Source organism: Ambystoma mexicanum, chromosome 8, assembly GCF_040938575.1.
Source record: "Ambystoma mexicanum isolate Mex_15411 chromosome 8, UKY_AmexF1_1, whole genome shotgun sequence".
Lineage (NCBI taxonomy): Eukaryota > Metazoa > Chordata > Amphibia > Caudata > Ambystomatidae > Ambystoma > Ambystoma mexicanum.
In genome coordinates this window covers 1012574231-1012589578 of record NC_090929.1, presented here as the reverse complement: position 1 = coordinate 1012589578, position 15348 = coordinate 1012574231, and the positions used below count along the sequence as shown (strand labels likewise).

At 43.9% G+C, this 15348-nt stretch overlaps 1 protein-coding gene across 7 annotated transcripts in view; it reads right to left on the bottom strand.

The window, feature by feature from the left end:
• Nucleotides 1–15348, bottom strand: part of HSPG2 (heparan sulfate proteoglycan 2) — a 1237996-nt gene that overhangs the window by 1015078 nt on the left and 207570 nt on the right. For all 7 annotated transcript variants that reach the window (XM_069610942.1, XM_069610946.1, XM_069610944.1 and 4 more), the window contains exons 2-3: nucleotides 12502–12634; nucleotides 2639–2731 (exon numbers count right to left, since the gene is read on the bottom strand). In XM_069610942.1, coding sequence (XP_069467043.1) covers nucleotides 2639–2731; nucleotides 12502–12634 — 226 coding nt within the window. The remainder of the gene's footprint in view (nucleotides 1–2638; nucleotides 2732–12501; nucleotides 12635–15348) is intronic.

The following is a 15348-nucleotide window of genomic DNA, read 5'->3' as shown; positions in this document are numbered from 1 at the left end:
AGACTGTAGGGGGCATCTCTGGCCCATGCGGGTCCACATAATTGGCTTAGTTCTGGGCTGCGCGGTCTGAGGCTCGCGTGGCCTCATGGATGGGCCCAGTTTCCTCTATTTCGTTCTTCTACAGTCCCTGGCCATACGGGGCTCCCACCATTGTTTATGCAGCAGCGCTTCGCGGGCTACCTTGGGTCTCTACCAGTCATGACGACTGCGTGGCGGTCGGCTCCTCCTGTGCACGAGAGTCTCCCTCTGCTGCGTGTTGATGCACGCAGGGGTCTCTGGCTTTCTGGCAGATTGTCTCTTCCTCTGTTGGCATGCAATCCACACTAGGGGGGCCCTGTAACTCCTCGGAATGATCAACTCCCAGGTAACCAACACACATTTAGGGAGTTAAAGGTGGAGGGAGGTGGGATGGAACTGGACACACCAACTTTGTGTGTCCAGTTTGGACAAATATTCAGCTCATCAATAATAAAAACGTCCTCCGCCTGACATTCCGTCCTACCCTCCTCCAAATAGGAAGCCTGCTGCCTAGTACGCACACACACACACACGCCATCATTCATTATTTGTATGTCACACACGCCAGCATTCATTCTTCATTCACATACATTCACCCTCGAACCTATAAGGTATTCACACTCCTTCACAAGCACATGCACCAAAACATAAACACTCTTTCACACTCCCACTTACAGATAAAAACCCTTGTAAACACACAAGGTTTATTTTCCAATTTGCATCCCCAACTCTGGATTCGGATCCTCTCGGCCTAGCGTTTCCTTGGCAAGACTGGCCTAGATTGGTGCGGCCCAGTTTTAAAAAAAGAAATACATCCCACTGGCCGTACAACTAAGGCCAGTGTAGCCATGTAAAAACAAAATGGAGATCAAGAGCCAAGCACACCGGAATCATGTCATACTTCCACTGGATGACCATAAAAACATGCAATCTCCTGGCAGGTGTGTGGGGTACTCCAGGACAAGACATTACAGCCTCACCCCCACTCCCCGCACCGCACCCATCCCTTTCCCGTGCCGACACAAGCATTCATTCACGTTTATCCATCCATTACTCTCATTCAAACATTCACACATCCCTTCATTTATCCATACACACGCACGTTCCCTCGTGCACACTTGCATGCACGCATTAAACAAATGTTAAGAAAAAAAAAAGAAATCTCCTTAGCCATTGCCCTGCTCCCAATGCAGAATGCCACAGAGGCCCTCTAGCTAGCCTCTAGCAGAGGGACATCTCTGGTCCCAGACAGCACCCACAGGGGAGCTGCAGTGTCTCCCAAACACCACCCAGGGAGGCCTAAAGGTGCAGTCGGGCATGCGAGTGTCCCCTAGGCAAATTTAGACCTACAGTGCCCCATCCTGCACCCCCAATTTTATGTGCAAGGCTGGCGAAGAAAAAGTCCCTGTCCTTGCATGGCCCATTGGGAACATAAACTGTGGAAGGGAAACCACATTCCCCTTTGACAGTTAAAGCCAGCCCAGGAGCACCTTCCCTGGGCGAGCTTTGGCTCGCCCATAAAGGGCGATGTACGGGTAGGCACCTGGTCGCCAATTATGAAGGAGCGGCCTCTGAAAGTATGCATTTGGCCATGTTTAGAGTAAGTTGGCATCCGTAACATGTTATACGATCACACCCATCTTCGAGTACAATCCACTCAGAAGTCTAGACGCTTATATTATATTTACTGCCCTGGGAACGGAGGAGGTACTGTGCGTGGTACAGAATGCGCGTTTACCCACACAATACTTTCTATATGGAAAGAGCTTCAGACATTCTATGAAGCGGCATGTACCAGTGATACTCGCTTTCTGTGCAAGCAGCCACAGCAGAGGATTTCCATTGTACACAGAGAACCCTCTTCATGGACCAGCACGGAGGATAACCAGGATTACATGAAATTGCCACCTCTTTGAAAATAACAAGGTAAACATGTCAGGGGTGGGGTATCTTCTGGGAAAGGGCAGAAGAAATGATATTGTCTTTCAATGTAATGAGGTGAGGGGAGTTCAGATGCAGGGAGATGGTGTCTCTTCTTCATTGAGGGGATGCTAAGAAGATGGCGTCACTCTAAAGGGGGAGTGTGCCTTAAGATGGTGTCTCCATGTGTGTCATCAGGTAGCATGACGCCTCTGAAGTGGGGGTAAGGAGAAATCTTCATTTTCCTCAAAAGGTAGATGGCTTGCCCCCGGGAGAAAGGCTGAAGCCCAAGGGGAGGTTTTCCCCGGCGCCGGGAAATTGGAAGGCTGGTGTGCTTGACATACAGGAGAAGGCAGTGCAGATGGCGTTTCTAGTACTGTGAAAAAAGTAGGCAATTGCGTGCATCGTAGAAAATGTATCCTTTTTGCATGGATGTTTCCTCTCCAGAGAAATGGAGGCAGAAGAGAAGGAGACTCCAAGAGACTAGAGGGCATTGGAGATGGTGTCTCCACCGGTGAGAAGTGGGGGTGATGTGTCCCCTGGAAAGGGGGGTGTAACCAAGGGTCAATTTTTCTCTGGAAGAGTGAATAAAGCACCCTCTATAGAGGGCAGGATAGTTTTGTGTTTTTTGGAGCTGGTAAAAACGTACAGGCATGATAAAACAGCGCTTCACTCTTTGAGGAAAAGACAGATGACATACCTGTGGACATCAATTTTGTGGCGGGTGGGGCCGCTGTGGTTTGTGTGTCAGGCAGCGGCGTACCACTTCCAATTTCTGCACTGCCATTGTCATCTGAAATGTAAATCAAAGAGATTTAGTGATCATAAAGGGAAAGACATTTGGAAGGAAGAGCAGGCAGACTCCAACCCAAGATCTAGTAGAGGCAGCAACTATGGACCCTTTACACAAACACCAAAAACAGCTTTCAGTGTTACTGATCAGCAGATCTAATTGTAAACAAAACCAACAGCGATCCATATTTACTGTAGCACAGCTTGCTAAGCATTTCTGGAGTTATTTCTCTCACACACAGGTATAAAAACAAGGAACCAATTTCCAACATGTAGAAGAAAGTAAATGTTCAAACACCAATAGTTAATGTGTGTGTCCTACGTTGCTGCCAGCACCGTATACCAACAGTGTATAAAGCCTGGTCACCAACACTTGCCGTTATACCCTTCCTTATCCACCAGAGTTGAAAGGTGCAGTTGCTGTTGCCATCGTAACCACAGTAACCACTGATACATTAAGAACTTCCCAGGCTCAAAGGGTCGAGTGAGGGGAGGAGAGAATTATTCTGCCAACCACATTGGGGATGGGATGGAGTTGATATTAAAAAAAATAAACACTATCCTTATTAGATCTTGGAAACAGTAAACAAAATAGGTCTCAAAACAAAATCGGCCACTCTTGGAGATATTCTGTGATGTGTTTTGCTTTGTAGGGTCTACAGATCCAGAAGGTTCTATATGGACAGCAAGGTCCTGAATCCGGGAATGGCAGCTTGCAATGCTTAGGCTTCCACAGAGCCGGTTCGCATCGAGAGAAGGTTTTGTATTGAGTAAGGATATAGCTGGTCTTGCCTGCAGTAAGAACGTAAACAGTTTCTGGCCATGCCTTTCATCCTTCTTAGGTCGATAAATGAGTACCAACAAAGATAGGGTGATATTTTATGCAAATTTGTTCTAGAAACAAAAAAAAGCTTAAACGTAAGTGCTATACAATAACATTATCATTTGGCCTTGGACGTCTGCTTGGATTCACAGTAATTTAGTGTACTTAGGAACAATGCTATTTGATGCCATGTCCTGTTTTGTCAAGGGGTGAAAGTTTGTGTTAGTGTTTCATCGCTTCCCGGATGCCACTTTGGGGTGGGGTCAAATCACATTGCTTCCGGTAATGTCATCAAAGGTTAAGGGTCGTGAGGTGAGGGGTGGGCCACTTTCTTTTGGGTGACCGGGCCTATTTCTTGTCCCAGTCCAACCCTGCTGTCAGCTATAACTTCTGAGTTTGAATGCAACCTCGCTGCGCTATGTCGGTAACGAATTGTCTGACTGTGACCACACTGTAACCCAAAGTCACAATGCATTTACTATGATGTAACCACCCTAGCGCTGCGATACCTCTGGGTCTGTGCGCTATTAACAAATAAACAAACACACACATTCTACATCACTTACTGAAACGAAAATCTTTGGTTCATAAAGGACAAACGAGGGATGAAACAAAAAAGGGAAACAAAAGTAAAAAGGCCAACAGGAAATTAGAAGATGAGGCCATGGAGGGCACTAGCCATCCACTTTCACTATTCATCAAGGCCAAGAGCTAAAGAAGCTGGGAAAAAAAAACGAGCCAACTAAGTCACCACAGTACCAGTGAAGAAAAAGAGCATGGAAGCAAAAGATGGACTGGGGTGGGAGACCAGTTGTGTAACATATGGCAAAAAGTGCAGCAGAAGAGGAGCCAGCATGCACCCAGAAAGGTCAAGACGGCCATTGAAATCCTTGGAATGCTCAACAATAATGCACTATAAGCAAAGGACCCTGATCAGCTGCCAAGAACTCAAATGGTCTACTCCGGGTGCTAATGCATCCAACTCGGCTCGTCTTGCATAGTGTTGGCCAAAGCAATTATTGGGGCTCATGAACAGCTTCGTCTCCACATGGCAACAGTGGTACAAGGGCCACTGCTCCCATACTCTGCAATCTGAAACCGTACTCCATTGAATCCTCCCCGGATGAAGTCAACAATTCTGTCAAATTTTTGTCACAATGTCTTTGTGCTCATGAATAATCCAGCCAGGCGTGTGCCACGAAGTGAAGACAAGTGTCAGTGCAGTCCGGCAGTTGAATGTTCCTGTGACCCGTGTAACTGTGGTGGATTGCTTTGGTCTGCCAGACTCATTGCTCAGCCTGGCGGTCTGCAGCCTTCCTATAACAGAGGCGCCGCGTGTAGCACATGTGCAGCAAAGTGGGGAGACGTGCCAGTGCAGTCTGGTAGTCTGTGGGCGTGGACGGAGACCAAGGAGTCGGTACATTATTTTGGACAACCAACCAAGTTTAACGTTGGAATAAGGAGCCACACACCTGGAGTTATGCAGTAAACTGACCCTTTGTGATACGTTTTGAGCAACACTACGTCCATATTGGACTCAAACAGAAATGGCGTACAACTTGTGAAATAAAAAGGCAGTGGCAAAAAATTCCAAGCAAAATCATTTAAAAAGTGGCCAAACAGTAAAGAACTAAAAAAAAGTAAGCTCCAAGCTGCTAACACAGTGGCTAAAATCACAACCTTTTTTGAACCAACATCTAAAAATGGTGGAAGAAATGAACAGTGGTGTTATATATGATTAAATCACCTGTGATTCAGACTAAGCCTTCCACCGGAGCTATGGTTGACAATGATTAGCCACTTGACCTTTGCTACAGTGCAAAGGGAAGCCAACGGAGCAAGAACAGTGGAACAATCCAACACTCCCCATGTGCCGCTCTGCATTGGCCCCTGTTATGGGAGAAGCTGAGACGAGTAACCAGAGTGCCGACCATATCCACAACCGCTTATATGAAAGCTTCGATAAAACAGATGTCCAGTCTACAAACATCTACTCTGAATGTGGGAAACAATGGATCCAGAAAATATCAGGACTCAATCACTCCCTTGATAAAACCATGGTAAAGAGTTGCCTTGGAACGCTAAGCATCCAGTGGGATCTCTTCGCCATAATAGGGAAGATCGCAGGACTTTTGCATGACATTAATTCCCTGATGCAAAGAGCGCCCACTCGTATTCAGAATGCAAATGAGCAGCAAGGAGGTCCGAAGGCCAGGGTGGGGTTTATAACGCTTGAGGGACGGGGCAGTGAACTCCGATGGCCCTGAGGAAGTTTTGTTAAAAGGCTACTCTAACGGGGAGGGAGTGGATACCTCATGCACTGGAATACCAACTAGTCCTATGCTAGCCGATGTTGAGCCTGGCAAGGCCCGTTATCTGGCAAATTCTGGATTACCCAGGAAAAAAGTACAAAGCAGATTTAAAAAAATTGAGAAAACGACTAAACAAGCATCAACATGCATATAAGTGAGATATATTGCACCAAGAAGATGAAGCTAGCTCACCTAGCAAAAAAAGAAAAAGCACAGAAAAGAAACAAGAGAAAGAACAAACAGAAGAGCTGTAACCTAGACAACTGGATAATAAAACATAATAATGTTGAGGGCCTATGAAGGAAGCCACTGTACTGGAGCACAATGATGGCCCTCTGCATAAGGGTACTCAACCGTTAAACACGGATCCGGAGCTGGACATTCAGAGCACCGCTGAAGGAGTTGGAAGAATTAGTAGCAGAATGCCACACCGTTGGTAAGGACCAAAATGTAATTGTCGTAGCAACTGCAAGGCACGGACGGATCATACCACTTGTGCAATTAATGCCGATTGCTTTACAATACAGGAACTATTTAAGACTAAGGAGGTGCAGCAGTTTAACAGAGCAAAGTTGCTATCCTTCCTTGAGAATATTCCTTAGCTTAGAGCCCTTAACTCTAGTGAGTTTAAATACGTGGAACAGTGTACAACACAATTTCCTATAATCACTAAAGTGCACTGTAGATCACAGCAAATTGTAGCACGTATATTAATACACCTTGTATCTTTGTTGAAAATGAGCTACATCATCATGGCTGAAGAACAAACTAAAATGAATAATTCTGTGGATCGACGATATCAAAAATTATCTGCACGAAGGATGGAAGAAAGATTGAAACGGACTCATGAAACACATAGTCGCTGCACCTAAACCTACAGAGTGGGCACAGTTACCAGCTATACTAAAGCCACAACACAGGAGTTACATTCAAATCCTCACATGGAATACAAGAGGATTTAGACAATTCCAAAAAATGTGGATTTGAAGCAGGTTCCACTTGGACGGCTTTAGTATTTGATCAAAGTATGCCTTTAAAAGTAATCTGGGTCGCCCTGTGGGTGGTCTGATAATTGCTATCAGTAAAAACTAAAATACTAGGAGGTGGAGGGTTCCAAAAGCTCCCCTTATTTAGTGGCTGTAACAGTCAAGCCAAATTCTTACAATTGCTTATAATTAACATCTATAGCCCTCACGGTGTGGCCTTGCTTCCAGAAACCCTTGATTTAGCAGAAGAAATCTTGATGGACAATGCCATAGGAAGCCCGAATATCTATTGTTATAAAGGGATATGGGGGTGCTTTAATGACCATAGTGAGGAACCTTATGATAACGAAAAATATGTACATCCCTGCGGCCAATTTGCAATGCACGAAAGGTAATGGGCTAGGGAGGATATGGCTTCACTTCATGGAGTTGCATAATATGATAATGGTGAACAGAAGAGCCCCTGGTCCTACAGGTGGCAATGCAACATGGCACTTTGGGCAAGGACTTTCCATACCAGACTTTTTCCATCAATGGTAAGAGCTGGGATTGGGCACACGATATGTCCATTTGTGGCTCGGAAGCGAGTTATCACGCTATTCTAGGTATAAGGTTAAGAATATCACACAAGACTGCAATTAAACTATTAGGAGTTGTCACCATTAAATAGACAGGTTAACCATATTCAGTGGACAAAGGGAATAATAAGGGCCATGAATCGGAATTTAGAGCCGATCTGGGAAAGGCATGGTGTAAGGGAAACAAACCCGTACGAAATGGAAGGATGGTTCGCGAAGACGCATGGGACACGAAAAGAGCATCAATAACGAAGGTCCCCGAATCACAGAGACTTATAACTTACTGATAGCCGGGAGGAAAAGATCCCTTAGGTCGGGTACTTCTCTGATAAGCAGATCTAATGTTTACTACACCAATAGAAAAGTAGGAGTATAAAACATCTGAAGCGCAAGTAGAATAATGGGCGAAAAATGCACAAATCCACCCTCCCCACCCAGATTAAAACCAAGAAGTAGCAAGTTTCATTACAAGTGTTAGCAACAAAAGACAATTCTGGAGACTGGTAAATGAGAATACGGGTGACTGCTAAGGCATTAATTAATGTTATAACTGCGAAACAATGCATGGCACATATACAATAGACTAGCCTTAAAAAAGACAGGGAGTCCAAACCTATCTGGAGATTACTACAATACAAGTAAATATGACACTGATGAAAGAGAAAATGATTGAAGCATTAAACAAAATGCAGGGGAACCCTGCCAAGATGGCCGGCCTTCTATAGATTTTGACGGAAAATCCCACCTTTTGGGCCAGGTGTTAACATCATAGGATCCCCAGCTCATGGCAATATACCCAATTAATTCCGGAATATAAAGCCAGTGGCAGGCAGAATACTAATAATTACAGACTCCTACCTCTGTGAGTAGCAAGGTTTTTGCCTCCATTTTACTAAAAGATCTGAGCACGTGGACTAATAGGAGAAACCTGCTGGACGCGTGCTAAACAGGCGTTAGAAAATATTGCTCCACAGTCCATAATATACTGATACTAAGAACCTTAAAACGAGCAAACGCTGGACTAGGCCTGCCAAGTTATGTGAGGTTCACAGACTTCAGCAGAGCTTTCCATGGCGTCAGAGCTATCGTCTAGAAGAAATTGAGAAATTGGGGAGTCGATGCAGGGCTATTGAATATATTGATCCAGCTGCACTCAGACACGTAGATCAGGGTAAAGTTGGTCAGTGATATACTTCACCAGCCTTGTGAACACGAATGTTGGGTTGAAGCAAAGATGTTTGTTGGCTCCAATGCTGTTCAGCCTTTACATAGGATAGCAACCCCCTAACATGATGTCATATGCAGATGATGTTATTATCCTCCACCACACTTGGTTGGGCTTGCAGTGATCTCGCACGGTATTCAGCGAACACACTAGGCTCAATGATCTACCTATAAATTTAAGAAACCATGTTTTTTTGGGACTACAATAAAAAAAGGTCAAAAGTGAAATTCTTATTAACAAAATTAAAAAGGTACCAAAATATATGTACATTGGAGTCTACAAATTAACAAAAACATCTGATGCGGATTCGTAGGAACATCTAAAACTAAAGACCCTGAGAAAGTTGGGTGCCATGGGAAATTTCGTAAACACGAAGGTGGGCTTTACTATCAAGGGTCTTGTCTTGGTATACAAACAATGCGTTGTACAGACTAATGTATGGTGCCGAAGCATCTGATCATCTTGACCCAGTGAAACTAACAGGCTTGGGAGGGGGGGGGTGTTATTCTAAAAGAATAGGAGAGTTCCAACACCGTCCCAGTGAGCACAATGCGGCGGGAGCTTGGTCTTCCTTCGTTATTTACAATGTGGAAATTAAGAAGCTGCGCCCTCTATCAAAGAATTAAAGGAGCATCAAATCCCTATTAATGATTTATTAGGGAGGTAAAATGGAAAATGGGCTATAAAAACATTGTCGCCAAGTGCAACACATTTTTGGAAGCCACTGACTGGTTTGCTAATTGGGAAGAGGAAACCATTATATTATGTAAGCAACTACAATCAAAAACCAACGTCTTGGACTACTGTCATAATCTATCAATATTGAAGCAATATCTGCTAAATCGGGACATAGTAGATATAACATATATAATGGGAGAAATGCAAACTTATTTAATGAAATTTAATTTAACCTCCTACCATGCCTGCAGGTGAAGGGACAGAACTTCCACTTGAGCCGCGACATTGCAGGTTGTGCAAAATGGAAAATGCTCAGGAAACGGTTAGGCAATGCAAGCAGCTTGATAATAAGACAGACTTTCCAGGATTTTGCGGCATGAAATGGCACATTTTGCGGCACAAACCTTTATTGCAGGATTTTTGTGGGACATTTATTAACTGAAGGGTGTAAGATTGCCACATTGCAGGAAAGAGGCAGAGTGCAAGGCAAGGCTACAAGAGAGCCAGGGTATCATTATTATTTATCTTTTGTGTTAATTTAATAGGAAGAGTTCCAGATGTCTCTGGCTTGGCAGAACAGGGTTTGATTTGGCTACATTTTTGGTTTAATGTGCATGCCTATTTAATAGTATTAACCAAATTGATCATTATCAATTGTAATGCTGAAAATATTCCCCTTCTATGTTCTCCAATCTCCCAAACACCAACCCACCTCTCACCAACACACATCACACCTCTCACCAACTCTGCATCACAACTTGCATTCCTGAACCTCTGTCATACAAATACATGCTGTCACACTCTCAAGTCACAATTTGCACTCCCCAACCCCTGCCACACTCCAAATCATACTCCCAACTCACACCTTACACACTCAATTCCTCCCGCAATATACAGTCCTTCATTCTTTTGTGCTGCTTCTGCATCTTGCATCCTTTCTCCCATTCTATCGCACTCTTCCCTCATCATTTTCCCAATCTGCAGTTCCCTGCCTCTTTCCGGCCAACCGCTTCCTTGCCGCTTTCTGGCTCAGTGACCACACACTCCCTCTACTTTCTGTACCTCTGCTTGCTCTCAGATTTCTGGCCCACCTTATCACTGCTTCCTCTGCTCTCTTGTGCACTGCTTCCTCCTCTGACCCACTGCTCTCCCTCTGCTTTCTTGCCCATCACTTCACAACTCACCCATCACTCTCCCTCTCTCCTTTCCCTCTCATAGTGTGACCATTTTTTCATTTATTTAAAATGTAGATTTTGACCCAGATCCTCAAAAAATTGGGCATTTAAAAATAGAGCCGAGGATATGCTATTTTTACACAACCCATTTTTGGAAATATCAGGTCACCTTATTCTCCAAGGAGACCGGCGCATTTCCACGGGCTTGAGCTGTAGCGCAAATTGTGCACTGGCCAGCTGCCTTGAATAGGCTTCTGGGTTGCTTGACCGAAGTGTAATTATTTGCGGCGGAATTCACCGTAGTCAATTTCACAGCAAATTGATTTGCACTTCGTTACCCCAGGGTTTGCTTGCGCTATACAAATAAATAAACTAAACTAAAACTAAACTTCAGCCAAACAACCCAAAATGTATCTTTCACCACCACCCCACCACCTCCCCTACTTAGCTGCTTGGTCGCTGCCACTTCCCATGCAACCCTGCGGTGTCAGATCTGTCTCTCTAACGCAGGTCGGATCCGACTCCGGAGAGTCACTTTTTAGTAATTTTCTATTTTTTGTCGGTCCCCTGCCTCCAATTTTGAGGAAGCGGGGGACACGCCAACAATCCAAGCCTAAAAATACTGAACATGAGGAGAGGGTGACACCGCCGCAACACATGTTTGGTATTTATAAAAACCGATTGAATGGTCCTGGCCGAAATAGGTCAAATTGTACCATTCAATCAATTTTTGTCAGTCAAAATGGGATGTACCTTGAATATAAGGGCTCTCCTGACAGTGTTCTGCAAGCTCCCATCGCCTTTCACAGGGACAGGCCCTTCAGGGGCCTGCCACTGTAAAATGCAACCCAAAAATGTGTTATCCTGTTTGAGAAACAGAAATGCAAGTGACACAGCAGCGGTTCATACCTTAAAAGAAAAGCATGACAGGGTCAGGAAAGACCCTGTCATGCAGTGGCACCCCCACATCCCATGCGTGTAGGGTTGCCTACAATTTATGCACATCTAAAAGTTTATCTTGCTTGGAAATGTGGAATGCACTTTTAAATTGGCAGAAACGCCCTGATTTGCTCAAGGAGGTGAAAAAGGCCATCTGAATGGGCGCGCATATAAAATGTGCCCATTTAGGTGTCCCTTGTGGATTGGGCTGCTCTTTTTTTGGGCGCAAAAGATGAGATGTGTTAGCGCATTTCTTTTTTTGCACAAAAAAAAAAAAAAAAAAAAAAAAAAAACTGTTTTGAGAACCTGGCATCCAGGATTGAGTATTTCTTTTTTAAACAGTTTTTGCAGATGTAATTTTTTAAATGCTGTTTTTTCACAAAACAACCGTTTTCACTGCATTTTGCACAAAGTAGCCATTTTCCCGGAATTTTGTGGGATCGCAAAATCGCTATAAGATGGAGGGTCTGAAAGGTATCACTGGGAGGCTTTGTATTCACGTACATGCTTCTTAAGTTAGTGGTGTGGTGTGGCACACAGAGGGCCGGCAAACAAAAGATCCCCAACATGGCCTTTAGCATGCTACTCCTCAGGGATGGATGGCTAGTGGAATATTGGAAGAGGCACATGTTGGAGAGGAGTACAGAATAAGGGCTCAATGGAAAGCTTGATTAGCCATGGACCCTCTCTTTGGAATTCAACAGAGCGAATTAAGCCAACATGCCCAATTGCAACGACCATTCCCATGTGAAAACAACCCTCAGCCTCAGTTAAAAGGCCAGAGTGAAGCAAGGGCCATTACCAGGTGGTAATGTCCGTTGGCCTTTGTTAAAGGCCGAGGGGGTTTGCAATATTGGTATTAGAACATTCTACTCAATGGGAGTAGAATGTCCCTTTAAAAGATGGAAATAAAAAATAATAAAATGTTTAAAAACAGTGATTTGCATGTAAGAAATTAAGGACACCATCAGCTCAAATCAAGTACGCACAGATCCCTCAATCTACTAAACAGTGTTTCCTGGTCATTGGGATGTGCGCTTCCCTAGCCCCCCTACCTCCAGAGGCTTCATCTGCCAGCAGGTCCTCGTCGTCTGAGAAATCGCGCCACCTGGGCTTGGCGGCGTGGCTGTCGGAGTCTGCATCATCGGGGAAGGAGACTTCATCCAGTACCTTTGAGGCCTGTGTGACCTGGTGAGACAAAGAATCTTTCCTTTAGTCTTGCGCACACGCTAGCAATCTTCGGTTCAAAGACCACATGGAGGTCACAAACACATCCAAGCAGATTGTCATTAAAAATAAAGTTAATTAAAAAAAAGGACAAAATAAGACTACCATAAACTTCTTCTAAATTCTCCAACAATACTCCTTATAAGAACATTAAGGTTTACCGAATGGCTGGTGCCTCGAAGTCTAAAAGAGGGACAAATGTGCCAGTCACATGTTAGGACATCTGTCACCGATTTCAACACGTGGTCGGCTCTTCCTATTGCAACTTGCTTTCCCAATACTACAGCCCAATACAGCATCTCCAGACTTCCCCATACATATGTTTTCTGATCCACCGTATACCCCAAACATTACTAAGAATATACAAAACTACATTTCATCTAAACATTAGAAGAAATCGTTCTTTTTGGGACTTCTGAGCTGCATTCGCAGCTCCAACTCTACCACCGCCCGCATGTTATAGAAACATACATCCATTATCAGTACTGCCAGCATATAGCGTGTTCACTACATAGAACTTGTACCCCTTTTTCAATGCTTAACTTAATGTGATGTTACAACTGGGTATGCAAGCTTAACAATAAGGGATGCCGATATCCAATATCCAGCTAGAGGAGGGGGTTGAAAGGTCTTCTCACCATAACCCGTCCCAATTAAAAACGTGATATTTTTACTTTTTAGATCTGGCTAAACAGAGCGAGGAATATAGTCACACTTAAAACGCTACTATATTGCAATACAGGAAGTCAGAAAAGACATTTCACACCACAAGAAGTCCTTCCGTGTATTGCTTCTCTGTCTGTAGGTGTAGCTACCCACACCAAGCATGTATTCCAGAAAGTTTCCATAGAACACACACTAGATAGCCCTTAACTGGATTGGCCGGTGTTCATTTCCTTTCAATTACTATCCCTTCCGGTATTCCAACAGCCCAATCAAAACAATATTCAAAACACTGAATACCTTTGTTAATGTTAGTAAAACTGTTGACCAAGTGTGGGATGCAAAAATAATGCAATACGGGCCACTTGTTGCTCTGTATCAAATGTGGGCAATTAAGATACATTTCGAGTAATGAGTGATGGTATTAATAGCTATGGGGAGTCTTCTAGGAAGAAGTTACATTTTCTTACTTTTGCAGATTTTTGTTGTGGAACAGTAATGAATAATTTTAGTTCATGAATCTTATTTTTAGGAACATTTTAGGGTGAATAGATGTAGATCATTGAACTGCGTTAATTGAATGCAGAAAGAGATGCCGTCTTGCATTTGTTTTTTGAGTTAACTTGATTCTCTTCTTTTAGGTATGTATATATTTATTTTATGTGTGTGGAATATTGGTTATGTTGTAGCAGGCTGTATAATGTTTTGTATAAATATATACGAAAAGGTCTATGAACTAAAACGTACATTAAATAAAAGATGCGTATTTCTAAAGACCGAGAATTATCTGGGTATGCCACACGCCACACCCTTTAACCCCTTCCCATGGTGTTGGCATGAAAGACCTGGCCAGAATCCATGTCATTATGCGACTCTTGGCATCTGGGAAACTAGCAAGACTAGCACCCCGCCGAGGCAGGGAACTGGAAAAAAAAAACACTGGCCCAAGGCCACTGCTACTGTGCCGACAAGCAATTCCTTAACATTTTCCACACATGACCCAAGTGCTCACTTCGAGCCAAATAACACATGCTAGCCATCTACTCCTTGTGTATCTATCCTTCATGGTACAGCCGAGACACGTGGCTTCACTGCATTACTGAGTCCATGAAATCTTCCTCACTAGTACTTCCAAAATAGAACTCCCACTTTGAATCTCCACTCGCTTTTGGATTGACTGGTTGGCTCACATATTGAAAGTTCTTCCAGAGCACACCAACGCCCAGACAAGACTGCTTTGAAACCACACCAGTGGTGAACTGGCTTAGTGTAAGATCATTCCAACATGCCCCACCATACAATCATAAGTACTGCAGTATCCAAAAATGGAGGTTTCAACTTCTTCATTGCCCCTTTCTGCAAATACACCAATACTGTATATGGGTTGCAATTGACAACGGAGGTTAACTAAACAAAGCCAGTGACAAGCTTACCCGTTTGTCCACCTCTTCCAAGAAAAGGTATTTGTGAACAAGAGTCGTTGGGACTGAACTACCTACTAAATGGCATTTGGATTGAAAAAGAAAAAAAGTTTACTTTACCAAGACTGGGTGATTCTTAAATGGGCCCGGTTTTGCTTGGCATGCAACATTTGGTTTTCATTTAGACAGCTGGTCTCGTGACCCATAATGGAGGGTGATAGCTTAATTTCATCGCAGCCGAATGAGTTCCTTATTGCAACAAATCATTGTAAGCCAATTTCCTAGTTAGACGCCAACTGACTGCACACAAAGTTATGTTTATTTAAGTTAATCTTCATACTCTCATGGACTCCAGTGTGCTTGTGATCACCTTCACTTTTGCCATCTCAGGAAACATCCAGGGGCACTGCTTTGCTAGGTAACGGGATGTTGTACTGTGGGACCTTCCATGCTGGTTAGTCTTTGCACTGAACTCGGGTTCTGAAATGCATCCCATCATTCCATGCTCAAAACAATAACTTGTCCCATGAACAAGGGAAGGGCCTCGAGAAGCAAAACTAAATCCACCCAGTCAAACATTACTAGTGCTCC